Source organism: Bos indicus, chromosome 10 (assembly GCF_029378745.1).
Source record: "Bos indicus isolate NIAB-ARS_2022 breed Sahiwal x Tharparkar chromosome 10, NIAB-ARS_B.indTharparkar_mat_pri_1.0, whole genome shotgun sequence".
NCBI classification, from domain to species: Eukaryota; Metazoa; Chordata; class Mammalia; order Artiodactyla; family Bovidae; genus Bos; species Bos indicus.
Genome location: NC_091769.1, coordinates 43062436 through 43084264, shown reverse-complemented (window position 1 = coordinate 43084264; position 21829 = coordinate 43062436). Strand labels below are relative to the sequence as shown.

General features: G+C 42.7%; 1 protein-coding gene across 3 annotated transcripts in view; it reads left to right on the top strand.

The window, feature by feature from the left end:
• The window catches only part of CDKL1 (cyclin dependent kinase like 1), a 52716-nt gene that overhangs the window by 19198 nt on the left and 11689 nt on the right, over positions 1 to 21829 (top strand). For 2 of the 3 annotated variants that reach the window (XM_070797388.1, XM_070797387.1), the window contains exons 3-5: positions 5186 to 5278; positions 7834 to 7955; positions 20507 to 20579. In XM_070797388.1, the coding sequence (XP_070653489.1) occupies positions 5186 to 5278; positions 7834 to 7955; positions 20507 to 20579 (288 nt within the window). The remainder of the gene's footprint in view (positions 1 to 5185; positions 5279 to 7833; positions 7956 to 20506; positions 20580 to 21829) is intronic. The other variant, XM_019968642.2, reaches the window with a different exon arrangement.

Here is a 21829-nt window from a genome sequence, read left to right as displayed (position 1 = left end):
TCCTTGGGGTCATACAGAGTCAGACATGACTGGGTGACTGAACACCACCATAAACCTTGCTGGGTCTCAAGCCCTTGAGAGTATTATCATATGCTGACCTGGGAATCCTTGGGATGTACCCAGGATGAATTATTATAAAGAGGGGGACATCACTTTTTTCCATTCTGGGTGAATATTAACTGATGAAAAATTCCTGCAACAAGATCTATGTATCTGTGACTAAGAGTCAAGTTCAAAAATTGCAGAGGCTTGTGAAAAACATTTTACCAAGACAGCTCTCACTTTCTAAATTTTAATCCTTGTTCTTTTGTTATTTACCACAAATTTGTGGGAAAAGAAGAATGTTTTTGGAAGGAAAACAGGATATGATCATTGAAAAAATAGCCTGTTTCTTTTCTCTAAAGCACAGACAGGATAAATATCCCCCCATTCTCCCCCACAAAGAACAGAGACCAGGGGATAGAAGAGACCACGGATGTAGTGGTCTGTATACTGACCAATCCAGAACATGTGAGTGCTGAGGAGTTCATAGGACAGAGGTTCCAAACCCAGTATCTGCAGGGGCCAGGCAGGTAGGGGAGAAATGATTTGCTTTCATAAACAAATCTTTTATTTGCATTAAAATATGCAGTTATTTCTATCGCTTATACATTTCCCCACTTTTGATAGAAACTTGGGCATTTAAATATCTCACTTTTAAGAAAATTAATAATGAAAGAGTGATGTTAAAGGTCCTTCGTGTCAGGGAGTAGTAGGGACTGTGATAAACTCAGGTATCCAGGGCTTATCTAACATGGACAGCTGCTTCTCGGCCCCAATCCACTGATGCCAGAGACTGCAGGCTCAGCATACATCACCAGCGTTTTCAAGAGAATCTTGGTAACCAAGGCTTTAAAGCAACATTTCCTGATCTGAAAGGTTGGCAACCAGGTCAAAAATCCTTCAGAATGCTAAGGCCAAACATTTGACCTTAGAAGGTGTAGAAAAGCCTGAGCTTATGACAAGGGCTCAGGTTAAATCCAGCGGATAAAACACAGTTCTTTTTTAAAGTCAGAGAAAAACGCTTCACTTTGCAGCATAATAGGAATATTTCAAAATGCAGAGAAAATAAAAAGAAGAGAGACCAAAATAAAATAGCAGCAGCAAAGGCAGAAACTTTTATATAAGAGAAACTAAATCTGAGTGTGAGCCAACCCAGGCTTCTAGATATAGAAGAACTAAAGGATGGTGACTGACGTGGGATGAGGCACTGAGATCCTCAGGATTGGGCCAGCACGAATCAGAGTGCTGAGGAATGAGGCTAGGGCTGGGGCTTTGGCTTCACATACTCATAAACAGGAAGGAATTTTAATTAGAAGAGCCCTGAACTACATCTTCATAGTATGTATGGTAATTTAGTCTATTCCATTAAGACTTCTTGTATAATAAACACGTTGAGTAAACCTGTGACGGTCCATCCAGATTGCTGCTTGATTCTTCTCATCTAATTCCTCCCAATGCCCCTAAACAGCCCATTCAGCTTTGAGGTAGAAACATCCAGACTTTCGTCAATGCAAACATTCACAATATTGGAGCTCTGGTCAAGACCTCTAGGCAACCAGTTGCAAACTGGATTCAGAACCACAGGTGCTCCTCTGAGTTCAGCCCCTAGGGTCAGGGGAGTCAATAAGAGAAAGGAGACAGATGGTTTGGGGATGCTAAATTCATGACATCTGGCTCCTGGTCTCACTGCTGCTTCCAGTGAGGTCACACGAACCCCTTCTCCCCAGCTTGACTTTTCAGCAGCAGCATCTTCGTGGAGTAAGTGTACTCTTATCACCGTATCTCCATCGTGTTATGTTCTGCTGTTTTCTCTCTTATCTTGGGGCACCATCTTCCCTTTCCCCTTCTCCACTTCCTCCTCATCTACCACTTATCTGGGTGCTGGGCTCCTTGAGCCTCGCTTTTCTCACTCATTCTTCTGGGTATCACTTCTCACCATGGCTTTGCTTACACTCACACTAACGCCCCAGCTTTTATCTTCAGCTCAAACTCCAGCCAACCTGACACCTCTACTTTGGTATCTCAGAGTCCCTGTCAGCCCAGTGCGCCAAAGCTGTAGGTCCTTCCCTTCAAAACCTGCTTTTTCTCTCAGTCATGGTACCACCATCCACCCCATTACACAAACCTTTGATCATCACTCTCTCCTCCATCCCTCAGCTCCAGCCCATCACCACATCCTGACTATCCTAATAATAAAGTCTGTTTCCAAACAGTGCCTATCTCCCCATCTCCCCTGCCTCTTCTCTGCTCCAAGCTCTCAGTTAGCAGGCTCCTCTAGTCATGTTGCCTCCTCTGAGCCATTCTGTATCCTGCCACCATAGTGAGCTTTAAAACACCCAGATGGTGGGATTTCTGGTGGCTCAGTAGAGAAGAATCTGCCTGTCAATGCAGGAGACCTGGGTTCAAACCCTGATCTGGGAGGATCCCACATACCACAAAGCAATTAAGTTCGTGCACCACAATTACTGAGCCTGTGCCCTAGAGCCTGGGAACAGCAACTACTGATGCCCATGCACCCTAAAGCTCTTGTTTTGCAACAAGAGAAGCCACTGCAATGAGAAGCCTGCACAGAGCAACTGGAGAGTAGCCCCCGCTCACTGCAACTAGAGAAAAGCCCACATAGCAACAAAGACCCAAATGGTATCCATATCACTTCTTGTTAAAATTCATTCCAGTAGCTTCTCATTGCATTTAGGGTGAAGCGTAAATTTCTTAACATGTCCTTCAGTGCCCCAGAGAACCTGCCTTCTGCCTGTCTCTCTGGTAATCGGTTCCACGTGTTTGACATGCAGACCACACCATCTTGCAGTTCCTTAGGTGGCGTAAGTTCCCTCCTAGCTCAGAGCCAACCCTCTGTCTGGAAAGCCACCATCCCTCTACCATCCCTGCCCTTTTCTGGTCAGACCTTTCTCACCCTCCAGGACTCTGGTTCAGAGTCACTTCCTAAGAACAGTTTCTCTAAGGCAGCCTAGATTCTTGTACACGGAGGGCTCCGTGGCACTTCTCTGCTTAATGCTTGAGCCCCTTGTCCCCTTCGTCAGTGTTTCCCTAGTGCCTTGAACAGCGCCTGAGGCTGAGCAGACACTCCGGAGACCTTTTTTGAATAAATGAACACAGCCAGGACAGGAGCTGTCTCCCAGATATCTGCTGCTCTAGCATGTTTTCAGGTCAACCCAGAATCCTGGCAACCTACAGAGAGTTAATAATTTATTTAAAAATATTTACAAAAAATATTTACAATTTAAGATTTGTGAGTCCTAATTGGGATTTAGTTTTAGTGATTGACTTCTCTAAATGAACACTTTTCTGAAAATAGGTTGAGAAATAAGTTATTGGCTATTTACAGCTATGTAAAGCTTATCTTACGGCAGAAAATAGGAGAGATGAGTGGTTTAAATATCACGTGACACCTTCCCGTGTTGCTGGAGGCATTGTAAGCCCTCTTGAGAAGTAATTTAGCAATCTACGTCACAAACCTTAAATATCTATTAATGCCTCAATGGTATGGTAAAATGTACTCTCACACTCCTGGCGGAGGTCTAAGTGTGTTCCATCCTTTTGGAAAGCAGTGTGGCCATGCCTATTTATGTTGTATTCCTGGGGCTTTCCAACTAACTTCCTAAATGGCCACCTTCCTCAGGAACCACTGGACCACTCCATGGACCACTCAACACCCTCAAGCCAGGTACCCTTTCCCTGGCTTTTGGTAACACTTACCACGTCTGTAATTACTTGTTGAACATCTGTCTCCCCTTCTAGTTTCTAAGCTTCATGAGAGTAGCTTTGGTACTTGCTGTATTATCTCTGTATCATTAGGACTATCAGAGTGCCTTATGCACACTAAGATAGATAAATACTTGTTGAATAAAATGAATTGAGATAGTCAGCCTAAATAGAAATAGATTGAACTCCCAATAATATTAACAGGACTTCCTTGGTGGCACATTGGATAAGAATCCACCTGCCAATGCAGGGCACAGTTTCGATCCCTGGTCCGGGAAGATCCCCGTGGAGCAACTAAGCCCATGTGTCACAACTACTGAGCCTGTGTGTGCTGCATCTACTGAAGCCCGTGAGTCTAGAGCCTGTGCTGCGCAACGAGAGAAGCCACCACAACGAGAGGCTGAGCACCCCAGTGAAGACTAGCCCCCACGCTGCGACTACAGAAAGCCCATGTGCAACAATGAAGATCCAGCACAACCAAAAATAAAATTAAAAATAATAAAAAATTATTTAAAAATATTAACAGTTAAACTTTCTGGAGAGGATGATGTGGGCTGACACTGCTGCATATGCTTTGTCACAGCAGCCCCTGAGCTTCCTCCTCCCACAAATGGTAAACCTAAAGACGTTAATTAACATGTCCAAGTGAAAGTCACCCAGTCGTATCTGACTCTTTGCAACCTCATGGACTGAATAGTCCATGGAATTCTCTAGGCCGGAATACCGGAGTGGATTGCCGTTCCCTTCTCCAGGGGATTTTCCCAACCCAGGGATTGAACCCAGGTCTCCCTCACTGCAGGTGGATTCTTTACCAGCTGAACCACCAGGGAAGCCCAATTTAAGGTCAATCAGCTAGTAGGCTGTTTATCAAAACGTTATTTATAATGCTCAAAAATTGGAGAGAATCTATATGTTATTAGAATAGCTTACAGTGTAGTTATTAGAATCTGACTTTTCAAAAGGTGTGCAGTAACAGGAGGACGGGTGTAATGTAGTATTTAGTCCATGCAGTTCAGTGGGTCCTGCTGTGACAGTGCTTTCTACCTGCTACACGGCACCCATGGTTCCAGAGTTATACTCTTTTAGATTTGTTGAGCAGGGCCGAGGGGGCCGGACAGAAAAAAATTCATCTGGAAGATGGGCAACAGCTGGGTGAACAGGTCCTGAAGCGAGAGTGAGGAAGTTCAGTGAGTCTGGGGGAGTTATAAGAGATGAGGCTGCTGCTGCTGCTGCTGCTAAGTCGCTTCAGTGGTGTCCGATTCTGTGTGACCCCATAGACGGCAGCCCACCAGGCTCCCCTGTCCCTGGGATTCTCCAGGCAAGAACACTGGAGTGGGTTGCCATTTCCTTCTCCAATGCATGAAAGTGAAAAGTGAAAGTGAAGTCGCTCAGTCGTGTCCGACTCTTCTCGACCCCATAGACTGCAGCCCACCAGTCTCCTCCGTCCATGGGATTTTCCAGGCAAGAGTACTGGAGTGGGGTGCCATTGCCTTCTCCGGATGAGGCTGCAGAGGTAAGCAGAGGTCAAGTGGAGAGGATCTTTGGGTTTTACCCTGAGGCAACAGTGCCCCTGGCGATTTCTGCACGTATGAATGTGACAAGTTGCAGGTGCCAGTCTTGGCATCTGAGAAGCTCCAGGTATTTGTTTCAGTAGAATTGAGGACTATATATGGAACATGGAAAATTAAAAGAATCTAAGATTTGAGGTCTTGGCCTACAGACAATTATTTTTCAGAGCTTATAAGAGAATTTCTGCTTTCCCCTAATTGCCTGCTGTCTAAACTGCCTCCCCCCGCTCCACCACTTTAAACTTGGTTGATTGCTTTCTGTTTGAGACATTTGAGCCAGTGCACTTCTTTGGTTGAAACAGTAGTCAGTTCTGTCCTCTTAGAGCAGAACTAACTGTTCTGTTAGTTCAGGCTAAATGTTTCCAGATGTGTGTGTGTTAGTCGCTCAGTCATGTCCAATTCTTTGCAATCCTATGGACTGTAGCCTACTAGGCTCTTCTGTCCGTGGAATTCTCCAGGCAAGATTACTTGAGTGAGTAGCCATTCCCTTCTCCAGGGGACCTTCCTGACTCAGGGATTAAACCTGGGTCTCCCACATTGCAGGCAGATTCTTTCCCATCTGAGCCACCAGGGAAGCCCCTGGTGTCCCATATTCCAGGTATGGGAATATAAGTTTGGGGCTTTATAGCTTGGAATGCCGTTTATTCAAAGGCCCAGATGTGGCTAGTGGGCTTTAAGAGTGTCTTGGCTGTTTTATTTTGCTTCATCAAGTGTAATGTCTGGGGCAGGAAGTTCACATCTTGAGGATAGAGGTGTTAGACAAAGAAAATGAGAAAATAATTGGGTTTTTTTTGGTATTTTCCTTGCTGGGTTCTTCTTTTCTCATTGTCCATACAAATATACTATACTGTGCAGTTCAAGAACTTCAGTTTTTCTCCTTCTGCCTTTTATCATGTCTGAAATATCTGTTTGCCTATGATTAATACTTCTGTCTATGTATTAAATCACCTGGACAATTTTGGGGGGAAAATAGATGGCTGGCCCTTGCCTAAGACCAATTCAGAATCTCTGGGAGTGGGGCTCGGGCATCCCTGGTTTTCAAAAGTTCCGCAACCGAGTTATCTAGTGCTGTATTAACAGAGCTCCCCAAAACTCAGTAGCTTAAAGAAGAATGATTTCTTATTTCTCACAACTGTGGCTTGGCTGACTGCTCCTTCGGCTGGTCTTACCGGAGCTTGCTCATGTAGCTGAATTAAGTGGGGGTGGTCAGCAGGAGCTGAGCTTGGCCGGGACACCTGGGCCCTGCTCTCCTTGTGGTACTGGGTTGGCCAAAAAGATCATTCAGGTTTTTATAACATCTTATGGGAAATCTGAACAAAATTTTTGCCAGTTCTATATTTTCTTGTGGGCTGAGTCTGGGTGGGTCTCATGATTTGCTGTGACCAGTAGAATGAGGCAGAAGTTATATCACCTGATTTCTGAGACTGGAGCCTTAAGAAGCTTTTCAGGCTCTTTTTTGTTCTCTTAGATCACTGCCTGGAGACCTTCAAGCCCTGAAGAACGTTAACCAGTAGTTAGTTTGCTTAGCTGTAGGTATTTCCAATCAGATTATAGACAGAAGGGCCCAGAAAGCCAAGTACAAGATTTATCTCTGCCAACACCAACATTCACTCCTGCCTGTTCTTTCTAGATGCAGCTGGCATGTCAGATTGGAGAGTCTTCTGATTTTTCTGTTTTAAAATGTTTCATCAGCCTAGGAAACCTGATTTACTCATTCATTCACAAATAATGATCAGATGCCTATTATGTACAAGGCTGTGTGCTGGGGGCATGACATCATTTTGAGGAAACAGGAGAACACAGACCCTGATGTCTATCATGAATCTTACATTCTGTGTATCTATTATATCTATCGACAACAGAGTTCATTAAAAAAAATCAATTGAACAAATAGTAATTTTGAAGGATTCCAAAGGATTCATACTTCAGGGAGCTACAGGGGACACTGAACCAGTCTGGGGAGATCAGAAAGACACCTTTAGGAAAGGACACTTGATCTGAGCCTTAAGGATGAGTTCATGTTAACTAACCACTGCCCCCCTCTTTTTCATTCTCCTTTCCCAGCCTTCTCATATCTCTTTGCCTTCACCAGCCACCAGGGTTATGATCATTTTTTACCTGTGTGCGTGTTCAGTTGCTCTGTCTTGTCCGACTCTTTGCAACCCCGTGGACTATATAACCCACCAGGCCTCACTGTCCATGGGACTTCCCAGGCAAGAATGCTGGAGTGGGTTGCCATTTCCTTCTCCAGGGGAATCTTCCCGACCCAGGGATCACACCTGCATCTTCTGCATCTCCTACAATGGCAGGTGGATTCCTTACCACTGTGCCACCTGGGAAGCCCAAACAGCTCATCAAGAGAAGTTAAGATTGTACCATCTACAGCCTCCTTCAATCCAAGACAAGAATTTTTGTAAAGGACAAACATCTTTCTTCTGTTGAAAGACAGTAAACTGTCTTTCACTACTCCAGTTTAGCACCTCGCTTTTTGTGTTTTCAGCAACTCAAGCATCCCAATCTCGTCAACCTCATCGAAGTCTTCAGGAGGAAGCGGAGGCTTCACCTGGTGTTTGAGTACTGTGACCACACGGTGCTCCATGAGCTGGACAGACACCAAAGAGGGTGAGTGACCAGTCCTTTATAAACAAAACCCAACAAAACACACCAGGGTTGGCGAGGGAAGATGAGCTATGACCCTTTTTCACGGTAGGCAGGGACAGCCAGTGTTTGGTCAGCATACTCTGCTGCTGAGGGGTTGCCAGAAATGTTGGGAAAGGGATCATAACTAGTCATTTTCATGAAGAAAGCAGCAACCATGTTATTAGGTTGAACTTGATTTCTTTGGTATGTTATCTCCACATAGATGCTATATCAGTCTCTAGGAAAGAAAAGGAAGGCTATCAATTATTCCACGCCAGCCTAGGGAAGCATAAGGACTTGGAGGTTGAAAGGAAGACTTCAAAGACAATGGCTCATAGGAAATGTAAGGCTAAAACAGTGTTTTTATAAATATTTTTTAAAACTTATTTATTCTTAATTGGAGGATAATTGCTTGGCAACATTGTGTTAGTTTCTGCCATACATCAATGTGAATCAACCACAAGTATGTACGTAGTGAAGGACGGGGAAGTCTGGCAAGTTGCAGTCCGTGGGGTCGCAGAGTCAGACAGGACTGAGCGACAGAACAACAGCAGTGTATGTGTTCTCGCCCTCTTGAAGCTCCCTCCCCCTTCCTACTGCATCCCACACTTCTCAGTTGTCACAGAGAGCCAGGTTGAGCTCCCTACGTTGACTTCCAACTAGCTATCCATTTTACATATGGTAATGTGTATGTTTCAGTGCTACTCTCTTAAATCGTCCCACTCTCTCCTTCCCCCACTGTATCCACAAGTCTGCTGTCTATCTCTGCATCAAAATGGTACTGATGAACCTATTTGCAGGGCAGCAGTGTTTTATCTGAAGCAATCCGGGTATCCGGTCTGCAGTATTGGTCAGAGTTTTTTTGGTTACAAATGACAAAAACCTAACTGACGCTGGTGTAAGTGAAAAAGGAAGTGGTGGTGGCTGTAATTGGGAAGGTGACTCTGGAGGCTCTGCTGATCTTAACACGTTTCTAGCACAGACAGCTATGGGGTCGCACAGAGTCGGAAATGACTGACACGACTTAGCAGCAGCAGCAGCAGCAACAGCACAGGCAGCACCTTTGTGTGCAGCAGCAGAAAGTCCTGGTGAGCAGACAGAGCCTTTGTTTGAAAAACCAGCGCAGTGTGGGGGAATCTGTTCCTCTGAAGGTAGCTCCTTGTGAGGGTGAGCAGAATGCAAGCTGGAGTTTGGCTTCTCTCAGCTGGGCGTCTTTAAGGCAGAGCACCTTAGGTGGGGCTTTCTCTTTCCTTTTCTCTCCCTCTCCCTCCCAACTCTTCTTTCCGTATTGGCTTCATTCTGCCTTTCAGGTGAGTCTCCCCTACAGGGTTGATTTTGGAGGGCATATGTGTGCTGTGAGATGGAAGGTGTTAGGAAAGGAAAAGTATGTAGTGGAAAGCATTGCTGTAGGCTTTTATCACCCTGTGTAGCCATTCTAGAAGAAAGGAAATTCTAGAAGAAAGTGGCGTCTGCACAGAAGGTCCAGTAGAAGACTGGTTGGCTCAGCATCAGTGATGCAGTTATCCCTGGAAGCTATCACTGTGCTGGAGGAAGAAGGTAGAATGATTAGCAGGCCCAGGAAGATAGGATTCAAAGTGGGTCAATCAAAGAATACTTCACAGAGGAGGTGGTCTCTGGCTTGAAAGGTAAGGAGACTCCCCAGAAGTCGAACAGAAAAGGATATCCCATCTTCTCCTTTTGCTGTATTCCTGGAAGCTCAGCTTTGGCTGGGGATAATCTGCAGAGTGCACCAGAGATCAGAGTGATGGAAGGTTGCTGCATCCTGACTCTCGTTCGCACTCCAGTGGCTGGAGGCTGAGGCTCACTCAACAAGGCTTTCAAGCCTTGGCCAAGAGCTTGCTCTGCCATGTGGTGGTGGTTATACATGATCCAGCGTGACCTCTGGGCAGATGGGATTAAAGTGGCTCTTGATTTGTTAGTGACCATGGCACAGGCGGCTTTTCTTGTTAGTTTACACAGAGAGAGCCAAGAGGACAGACTTTCTGTCTTCAGAAAGTCACTGATACAGAGAAATTATGTGTTCAAGGAAGAAAACATTTAGTGTGCTGGTATTTGCTCTTTTGACAGCTTGCAAGTGACACTTCGATTAAGCCTACTAGTATAAGTTACTTGTGCCATGGCTAACTAGGGAGTTGTTGCAGAGAATTTGATTAATCATGTTCGATTGAGTCATTTGCCAACTGATTAGTGGGAGGTTGAAAGCAATTGGGAGTCAGTTCTTTTTTTAGCATGTAGTTTAAGCAGAAGAATAAAAAGACAGGACAAGGAGGGATGAGAGTCCTGGAGGCAGATTTTTTTTCTTTTTAATTCTGCTGGCTAAAATCTCCAATATGTGTTCCAGAAAATGCTTTAATATAGAGGTGGGTTAGAGAAGGGACTGTCTGGTAGACACATGTGTGGTTAAGTACAAGCAACTTCATTTCTAAATGACACTGTGCTATGGTTTATCAAATATAAGACTGACTTAAGGAACACCAATAAATGAGCAAGTTTGAAAACTAAGATTTATTCTAAATCAGATCATTATCTATTTACTTTGAAGTTTAAGGATTTTTGTTTGTGTGCGTTTTAAAAATAAAAGTAACTTTTCATTATACTAGGTAGGAGTGGCATCCCTGGTGGCTCAGTCTGTAAAGATTCTGCCTGCAATCTGGTAGACCTGGGTTCAATCCCTGGGTTGGAAAGATCCCCTGGAGAAGGAAACAGCAACCTACTCCAGTATACTTGCCCAGAGAATTCCAAGGACAGAGGAGCCTGGTGGTCTACATACGGCCCATGGGGTCACAAAGAGTCAGACTCGACTGAGTGACTAACTTTTGTACTATTTAGGGAAGTGGCATGTTCCACTTTATATTTTAGAAATTTGTACCTGGGAATATAGTGATCACTGGGCAGAGGGGTAAAGAGGCAAACTCAAGGAGGATCAACCTGCCAGATATCTAAAATAAAAAGTGGACCATGCCACTCCCCAGCATAAGTCACTTGGTAGCTCCTCAAAGCTTACTCGGAGAAGGCAGTGGCACCCCACTCCAGTACTCTTGCCTGGAAAATCCCATGGACGGAGGAGCCTGGTAGGCTGCAGTCCATGGGGTCACTAGGAGTCAGACACAACTGAGCGACTTCACTTTCACTTTTCACTTTCATGCATTGGAGAAGGAAATGGCAACCCACTCCAGTATTCTTGCCTGGAGAATCCCAGGGACGGGGGAGCCTGGTGGGCTGCCATCTCTGGGGTCGCACAGAGTCAGACACGACTGAAGCAACTTAGCAGCAGCAGCAAAGCTTACTGGTGTGGTGAAAACCCCTAGCATGCAATACAAGGTCTCACTCTGTAAGTCCATCCCACTCCCCACCAGTTTTCAACCCCATGAAATTATTTGCATTCCAGGCTTTAGGATACCTGGTTTGCCTTACCTTCTCTACTCTGCCTGGCAAACTCCTGCTTGTCCTTGGATACAGTCCAAATATGACCTCCTAATGATATCCCCTTTAGGAGAGGTGAGAGTTCCTTCCTCTGGTATTCATTATATCTTCCAGGATTATTTATATTTGCCCAGTAAACTATAAAATATTCAAGGGCAAAAGTTGTATCTTCCTCACCTGTGTATCCTCAGTAATTTCTAGGTTAATTTTTGGCACTTGGTACATTCCCAGTACTCTTGTGTAGTGATTGAGTCAGCAAATCAATAAATTGATCCTTACAAGATGATTTTAAAGAGTAATCAAAACAATGTGTTTTTTTTTCATTTAAAAATAATTACTTTGATTAAAATTTTCTAAACCTAATACTGTCAAAGGAAATGATCAGTACAATGTTGGACAGAGGGTAATTTGGCAATCAGTGGGTCTGCTTCTGATAGGGCTTCCCAGATAGCTCAGTGGTAAAGAATCCACCTGCCAATGCAGGAGACTCGAGTATGATCCCTGGTCGGGAAGATCCCCTGGAGGAGGGAATGGCAACCCACTCTAGTGTTCTTGCCTGGAGAATCCCATGGACAGAGGAGCCTAGTGGGCTACATATAGGCCATGGGTTTGCAAAGAATTGGACATGACTGAGCGACTGGGCACGTATGCTGCTTCTGATAATTTACCACAGAAAATAAATATATGTGTAAAAGTTTTAGTTATAAAAGTGTCTGTTTTTAAGTATTGTTTCTAATGAAAAAAATTGGAAACAACTGAAATGTTCAGTGATAAAGGATTGGTTAAGTATAGTATGTCTTTATAGTGGAACACAGTGGTACTGCTAAGAAACATGCTTACAAGATAAAACAAACATTTACATATTAGAATGTTCATGAGTGGTTGCAAGGTAAAAAAAGCTGTGCTATAATAAAAGTATATATTTCCTTTTTATACAATTTATATGTAGGTAGAAAATTTTAAAAAGTAATATATACATTTTAATAGAGATTATCTGAGTGATGTTTGTATAGATATTTTTCTGTTTCTTTTTTGTTTGTTTGTTTTCTTTATTTTCTCCATGTTCCATGTATTACTCTGGCAATGTTTTAATTATTAAAAATAATTCTTGCTAAATCAGAACCAAAAAACTCTCTACTGTGAATCTGAAGTGGATACTAATTCATCTTCTTGTAATATGTTGTTAACTTTGAACTCATCTGGAAAGATTTTGGAGAAGATTCACATTCATGCTATACTGAATATAATATATATAATGAATATAACTTCAATGTTAGAACTTGCTATAACAGTCAAGTTTATGCCAGAATATGTCCTATATACATATATAAATATATAAATCTTTATCCATTACTATTCCCTGTGTTGTGTTCACATTGCTTAGATTTGCTCTCAAACAAGTGTATTTCTTATCTTCCATAGGACTTAATATGCTTTTTACTTATTCTGTAAACCATTGGTCTGTCGTCTGTCAAAGTTTTGTAAACAATTGGTTTATGTGTTCTCTCCACATTTTTCTGCCCCTGTTTAAGTGCAGCCAGACACAGTACTTCACCCATTTTTTTCCTGTGCAAATTCCATTTCAACCAGATCCTCTTCTGATTCTCTTAGTTTGTTCAAAGAACATCTGGTGAGTAAAGGGCATTACTACAAGTTTTTGGTTTCTGACAATGCAATTCCAGAGCTAACCCTAAAAAAAAAATCTCTTTTTTTAATTTTTTAATTTTTATTTTATTTTTTAAATTTTATTTTATTTTTAAACTTTACATAATTGTATTATGTAAAGTTATATGTAAATACATATATTTACATATAAATTTACATATGTAAATACATAAATTTACATATAACAAAAGTTATATGTAAATGTAAATACAATTATGTAACTAATTGTATTAGTTTTGCCAAATATCAAAATGAATCCGCCACAGGTATACCTGTGTTCCCCATCCTGAACCCTCCTCCCTCCTCCCTCCCCATACCATCCCTCTGGGTCGTCCCAGTGCACTAGCCGCAAGCATCCAGTATCGTGCATCGAACCTGGACTGGCAGCTCGTTTCTTACATGATATTTTACATGTTCCAATGTCATTCTTTTTTTTAAAGTGATATATTGTTTGTTGTGAAAATGTTTCAAGCAACACAGAAACATGTAGAAATAAAGTTTGAGAAATAGTTTTCTAATTATTTTTTATGCATTTCTATATAAATACTTAAAGAGATTGTACTCTGTATACTCTTCTTCATTTTTAAAGTGTATGTGGGAGCTGTCTCCCTATTCTTAGATTTCTGCTTTTTTATTTTTAATATGGTATAAAATTCCATTGTGCTGACATACCATGGTTTCTTTATTCAACCCCCCACTGATAAATATTTAGATTGTTTCTAGTTTTTCTCTAATAATAAGATTACAGTAAATAATCACTTGCAAAAATATTTCTATAGTAAATTTTTTAATTTTTATTGCTTTGGCATGTGAGATCTTAGTTCCCCGACCAGGGATTGAACCTGTGCCCTCTGCGTTAGGAGCACTGAATTTTAACCACCTGACTACCAGGGAAGTCCCTATAGAATAAATTTCAAAGAACATATTGTTTCTATAGGAGCTTGACCAGTTTCCTTTCATCCTTGTCTTTGTTGTAGCCTTGTGTAGAAATGAACCTTGAATGGATGTTGATGGTTTGAATTCTTATTATGTGGCAAATATTAGAGAAGCAGTGGTGGAAAGGACAGTTACTCTATTGGGAACCTGGCAACAGATCCATATTCTTTCTTTGTCATCTCTCTTGTCTCTGTTAGTTCTGAAGAAATACTTAAAATGCACTTTGACCTTTTCACTTTCCCACAGCAGTTGTTTAGGTTTCTCTCTGTTCATTTCAATTTTGTTGTCAGGACATTAGGGTCATAGGCCTTCTTTCCCAAAACTTGGAAAGAGAGGTAGAAGCTTGCTTTCTGGGAGTTATTTTGTGAAACCAACACATAATGCATCAGGGCAGAGATACGCAAATCATCCTTAAAGGTGTAGGATGGATGCTGGGCTGATCACATACGTTTTATCTAAGGACAAGACCCTTCTAATTTGGAGATGGGCACAATTAAACCATCTCAGCCTAAAGGCTATAACCAAACTGTGTACCTTCTTTCATTCCAATTCTTTCCTCACGAAATACCATTCTGATTAGAACTTGAGTGTCTCTATGGAATTGCCTACAAAGAGAACATAAGCTGGCACTCAGAATTTGAAGATGGATGAACAAATTTGTTTTATGTATCAGGCTAGTAAATTTGTTTAATATTCACTTGCCACTTTGTAATGGATACTGTCTTAATACACTGACAAAATTTAGTGTCCGTATCTGAAAGCCTGAAGACCATTGTAAAAAGGAGCCAGGCTACTGGCCGCCCTTCCAAACTAAGTGTTCCATTCTCCATGTTGCAATGATGAAATGACTGTTTCCCTCCCCGAACCCCAATCTGTTCTTCACTTAATATTCTCTCATATGCATTTCTATATATGTTGCAGTATAATTTTTAGATCTATTACTAACTGTAAGATATTACATCTCATATTACCATCTAACCATTCCTCCACTGTTGAATAGAGGCCATTTTCAGTGTTTTGTCTGCTAAATGATTCTGCTATCAAAATCTTCCTACAAATAGATGTTTATTCTTTTATATTTTTTCTTTCAAAGTTCTCAAAATATTATTGGCTCATAGGGTTTGTCAAACTGAACCAGTTCATCTTATCTCCAATAATGTATATTTTTTTCCTTATAGTCATACTCCTTTGGTTTCTATTATTATAATATTTGATGAATGATTTCCTTCAAACATAAAAGGAAGAAGTATTAGCAATCCTACACAAACTCTTTCATAAAATATAGAAGGAAGAAGCAATTTCCAAATCATATTATGAGGCCACTATAGCCTGATACCAGAACTAGACAAGGGCATTTCAAGGAAGGAAAATGACAGATGGATTTCCTTCATAAACTAGATGCAAAAATCCCTAGTGAATTAAATCTAGCAATATAATGTCAATATATAAAAGAGTGATATACTGTTATTGATATATTAATTTTTAGACATTATCTACAGACTATTCTGATAGATGAGGATTTAGTTTTCAGTTCAGTTCAGTCGCTCAGTCGTGTTCGACTCTTTGCGACCCCATGAACCGCAGCACGCCAGGCCTCCCTGTCCATCACCAACTCCCAGAGTTCACTCAGACTCACGTCCATCGAGTCAGTGATGCCATCCAGCCACCTCATCCTCTGTCGTCCCCTTCTCCTCCTGCCCCAATCCCTCCCAGCATCAGAGTCTTTTCCAATGAGTCAACTCTTCACATGAGGTGGCCAAAGGACTGGAGTTTCAGCTTTAGCATCATTCCTTCCAAAGAAATCCCAGGGCTGATCTTCAGAATGGACTGGTTGGATCTCCTTGCAGTCCAAGGGACTCTCAAGAGTCTTCTCCAATACCACAGTTCAAAAGCATCAATTCTTCGGTGCTCACCCTTCTTCAGAGTCCAACTCTCACATCCATACATGACCACAGGAAAAACCATAGCCTTGACTAGACGAACCTTTGTTGGCAAAGTAATGTCTCTGCTTTTGAATATGCTATCTAGTTTGGTCATAACTTTCCTTCCAAGGAGTAAGCGTGTTTTAATTTCATGGCTGCAGTCACCATCTGCAGTGATTTTGGAGCCCAGAAAAATAAAGTCTGACGATGTTTCCACTGTTTCCCCATCTATTTCCCATGAAGTGATGGGACCAGATGCCATAATCTTCATTTTCTGAATGTTGAGCTTTAAGCCAACTTTTTCACTCTCCATTTTCACTTTCATCAAGAGGCTTTTTAGTTCCTCTTCACTTTCTGTCATAAGGGTGGTGTCTCATCCTATACCATTATTTCCTCTGCTTCCCCTTTCTTCTTCCCCCAAATAGTTACATTAAAATTTCATTAATTCAAAATTCACTGTTACTATTATTATGCCTATGGAAATATTACTTATAGTTGAGCATTTTACCATACTGGAGTTTATTTTTATACTTTTTTCCACAAATTAATATTTGCCTTATTTTTAAAATTTGCTTAGTATTCTTTAACCCTATTGCTAACTTTCCCCACTCTTTTTAATAGTCTCTTAGTATCCTTTTCCACAGGATAATCATATCAGTTAATCTATTCCTTTTCTCCCTCCTGATAATGTCCTGCCTTTAGATCCCCATTCTCCATCTGTCTGGCTTGTTCTCCAAGCCTGCTGACCAGCTGTCCTCCTGGGACTTCCCTTTGATGTCATCCTTGGAATCCCTTCTTGGAATTTCTCTAGGGTTGGCTTCACTGCTTCCTGGATGTCTTGTCTTCCTTAATCTGGCTTTGCTTGCTTGTTGTGACCAAGCATCTCTACCTTCAGTTGGTTAAAAGTGGTATAGTCACAGAAATCTAGACCACAGACATTTCTAATGACACCCCCTCACTCCTCCTTGGAGCCAAACTCTTGGGAAGCTTTCATGTTCCTGGGGGTGAAACAGAGTCCCCAAAGCAGGCAGGAGGAAAACCATGTGGAGGACCCACGGGTGCACTCCTCCTTCCCCTGTTCCCACTGGTGGAAGATGGATTCACTCCACCCTCTCTGGAGGGAGTGCCTCTGCTGAGCTGGACTGCAGCCCAGTGGGCTCCAGAGGAACAGATGTCTCTCTCATCTACTGTCAACATGTCTTGTCTTGTACTTTTATCTTCCCAAAGATACTGTAAGCTGCCTGAGGGTGAGAGGATGGCTTATATTTCGATTGATCTTTAGTGTAGTTCTAGTTAGATTTTAGAAGAGAGTGAAAATAGATGGGTGTGTTCTATCCACCATCTTAACCCAGAAGTCCTTTGAAACACTTTTTTCAGTTGGCTTCAGGAACACTTCTCCTGAGAGTCATCTTACTTCACTTGAGGACCAACCCCAGTCTTGCTGTGTCCCCCTCCTTTTTCTGATCTCTGCATGTTGAGGGCCTCTGGGCTTGACCTCTTCTTTTTTCTGGATTCACCCCTTAAGTGGCTTCATCCAGTCCTAGAGCTCTAAATTCCATCACTATGCTTATGCTTCCCAAATTGACATCTCCCTTCTGAATTCAGAACTCCCTTCCCAGAGTCTTCCCGTGTATGGCTAAGAAGCATCTCATCCAACTTCTCTTCCCTCCCTGAAATCAGTTCTTCCCCCAGCGTTCTCCACAGTAAGTATGTTAGTCACTCAGTCGTGTCTGACTCTTTGCAACCCCATGGACTGTAGCCCATCAGGCTCCTTGGTCCATGGGATTTTCCAGGCAAGAATACTGGAGTGGGTCACCCTTACCTTCTCCAGGAGATCTTCCTAAACCAGGGATTGAACCCTGGTCTACTGCATTGCAGGCAAATTATTTATTGTCTGAGCTACCAGGGAAGGGCCCTACTATAAACCAGCGACTCAAGCTGACACCTTGGTGTCATTCCTTGACTCTTCTCTGAATCTCATATCCAATCTCTCAGAGAATGCTGAAGACTGTTTTTAAAATATGGATTTTTTTTCTATAAAAATCTGGCCACTTCTCATCACCTTAACCACTACCTCAGATATTGTCCTATGTCAAGAAGCTTTCTAGAGCACCTGTGTCAGATATCAGCACCCTTTCCAGGGCAGCACCCTCTGTACATGCATGTGTATCCAATCCCAATCCAATGCCACAGAAGAGATTCTATTCTTCTTTCTTTCCACATCTGTCTCTCCCTTATCCGAGAGTGAAAAACTTGACTCCTATCATTGTCATATAAAAAGGGTCTTAGAGATCAGATAAAACACACGGAAAAATCAGAAAGTGAAGTGAGTAGCTGACCCAAGATGGTACTAGGTAGCTTGCACAGAGTTTTTACGTTTGAAAATTGTGTAATAAGGTGCTTAGTGTTAGAGGAGCACTAATGATACACTCGGAGAAGGCGATGCCACCCCACTCCAGTACTCTTGCCTGGAAAATCCCATGGATGGAGGAGCCTGGTAGGCTGCAGTCCATGGGGTCGCTAGGAGTCGGACACGACTGAGCAACTTCACTTTCACTTTTCACTTTCATACATTGGAGAAGGAAATGGCAACTCACTCCAGTGTTCTTGCCTGGAGAATCCCAGGGATGGTGGGCTGCCGTCTATGGGGTCTGTCACACACAGTCGGACGTGACTGAAGCGACTTAGCAGTAGCAGCAATGATACACTATTATAATTTACTTTAACATGCTTTTTTTTGCATAATTTCTTTTGGGAACTGTTCTTAGAGACTAGATGCCTGGTTCTGAATAACCATATATTAATACTTTATTACATAATCAAAATATATTCTGTTTTTTTTTTTTCTGGACAAAAAGTGGAGGCTTGGGGAAAGCATGTCACCTGAAATGTCCTTGTCTTAGTTGTGTTTTTCTAGGCCTTTCTTTCTAGACAGGTGAGATTTTTCTGGCATCTCTACCTTTGTGTCATTAGAATAAGGAAGAGAAATTGGAGAAAAGCTACTTCAGCCCAGGAGTGTCCCAGATCTTCTTCCTGGAAGTGGCCTCTTTGTTTCCTCCACATTGTTCCACTGCTACAACATCCCCTTATCTGCCTGAAAGGATTTCCTGAACATCTGGCCTGTGACAACAGTGGCCTCATACCCCCTCCCAGAGGCTGGAAGTGACTTTTTTGGGTCACCTTGACACGAGTACTCAAGAGTTTCCTCCCTAGTATACATATTAGTTCTGGCTGAGGATCACATCAACATTGTTTAATGTTTGATTTGTAAAAACAGTGAGTCTAACTGGTAGGCCAGAGTCTCTGAAATATAAATGTACTCTCTCTGTGGTTCATTTTGCATGCATGCTAAGTCGCTTCAGTCGTGTGACCCTGTGGACTGTAGCCCACTAGGTTCCTCTATCCATGGGATTCTCCAGGCAGGAAAACTGGAGTGGGTTGCCATGCTCTCCTCCAGAGGATCTTCCCCACCCAGGGATCGAACCCATGTTTCTTATGTCTCCGGCATTGGCAGGCGAGTTCTTTACCACTAGCATTCATTTTACTCATCACCTAATATTTAAAAAAAAAATACTCTCAGGGGATTTCCCTAGCAGTCCAGTGGCTAAGACTCCATGCTTCCAGTGCGTGGGGTCCAGGTTTGATCCCTGGTCAGGGAAATAGATCCCACATGCTACAGCTAAAGATCCTGTATGCTGCAACTAATACCCAAGGCAGCCAATAAAATAAAATAAATATTTTTAAGAAGTGCACTCAAAGGAGGTGCTGTTTCCTGATTTGTGCAGAGGACCTGGTGGGCTACTGGTTGCCCTGGTTATGTAAACCTAGAGTCAGGGAGGAAGTGCTAGGAACAGTGGAATAAAGTTTAGATGCTGTGATAGAGGACAGGGCAGGAAGATGTAAGCAGGATGCAACCGGCTACCAGAGAGGAGCCATGTGAGCAAAGAACCAAGCTGCCTGTGTGGGCAAACACACACAGGTCGGTTATTCTGACCTTCTGTTGTGTGGTGTGCAATGCAAACCTCTTCTTTACCTTCAATAAAACCTTCATTACCTTAAAAAAAAGTGCTTCCTCAGGAATCTGAAAAAACCCCAGGCCCATCTGTGGAAGAGGAGTTCTACGTCAAGGCCATTAGTTGGGGCAACTTGAAAAAATAGGCAGCATCTTTTATGCTTGATATTCACTAACTTGCCATCAACAAAAAGCTCCTTATAGCAATGGAACTCCAGTTACCAGGCAGGTTCCCAGTCACCAGGCAGGTTCCCAGTCACAGATGTTTGAGGTAGGTGGCCATCAGTACTTGTTGAAATCCCGCTGGAGCTTCATGGTCCTTTTCTGGAGGCGTAGATGTTGTGTTGCTGCACCTTGCCATCCCTGGAATTCAGCAGTGTTCTTAACACAGGTTTTCTACACTCTGGACCCTCTCCCATGAGTTAGATGACAGTATGTGTCACCTAGGATTTTCCACTACTTAAGTGTGTCTTGGTTTACTTTCTTCTTTTTTGAGTTGAATTCCATCGAAACACTAAAGAATGTATCTGTGTTGCTTCTTTTTTTTTTTTTAGGGTACCAGAACATCTTGTGAAGAGCATAACTTGGCAGACACTGCAGGCTGTAAATTTTTGCCATAAACACAGTGTAAGTCTCATAATCCCCCTCTAAAAATCAGAAGGCTGCCCTTCACCTGAGGTGGAACCTTTGTACAGAGTTTATATCATACTTTTGTGGAGAAGCTAAAAATGCCAACCTAAGCTATTCCTTCTTGTTCAGGTTTTAAAGATATGTTTATGATTTTAAGAAAGTAGTTTTGTTTATGTTGCTTAGAAACTATCCAGATTTAAGGTAGACTCCTTCTCACTTGGAGTCCACGTTGCTCTGCTGCTGCTGCTGCTAAGTCGCTTCAGTCGTGTCCGACTCTGTGCGACCCCATAGACGGCAGCCCACCTCAGATCAGATCAGATCAGATCAGTCGCTCAGTCGTGTCCGACTCTTTGCGACCCCATGAATCGCAGCACACCAGGCCTCCCTGTCCATCACCAACTCCTGGAGTTCACTCAGACTCACGTCCATCGAGTCAGTGATGCCGTCCAGCCATCTCATCCTCTGTCGTCCCCTTCTCCTCCTGCCCCCACCCTCCCAGCATCAGGGTCTTTTCCAATGAATCAACTCTTCGAATGAGGTGGCCAAAGTACTGGAGTTTCAGCTTTAGCATCATTCCTTCCAAAGAAATCCCAGGGCTGATCTCCTTCAGAATGGACTGGTTGGATCTCCTTGCAGTCCAAGGGACTCTCAAGAGTCTTCTCCAACACCACAGTTCAAAAGCATCAGTTCTTCGGTGCTCAGCCTTGTTCACAGTCCAACTCTCACATCCATACATGACCACAGGAAAAACCATAGCCTTGACTGACTAGATGAACCTTTGTTGGCAAAGTAATGTCTCTGCTTTTGAATATGCTATCTAGTTTGGTCATAACTTTCCTTCCAAGGAGTAAGCGTGTTTTAATTTCATGGCTGCAGTCACCATCTGTAGTGATTTTGGAGCCCAGAAGAATAAAGTCTGACACTGTTTCCACTGTTTCCCCATCTATTTCCCATGAAGTGATGGGACCGGACGCCATGATCTTCGTTTTCTGAATGTTGAGCTTTAAGCCAACTTTTTCACTCTCCTCTTTCACTTTCATCAAGAGGCTTTTGAGTTCCTCTTCACTTTCTGCCATAAGGTACCCTCAAAATACTATGAAATTGGGGAGGGGAACCCCAGATGACTCATGCCTGTTGCATGTATTACGTGGAGTCCCAAGTGTGATGCACACCTGCTCGTGTCTGCATAGGTGAGTTAGGAATGCCAGGGCTGCAACGAAGCAGCCAGTGGAAACCTCATGAGCACT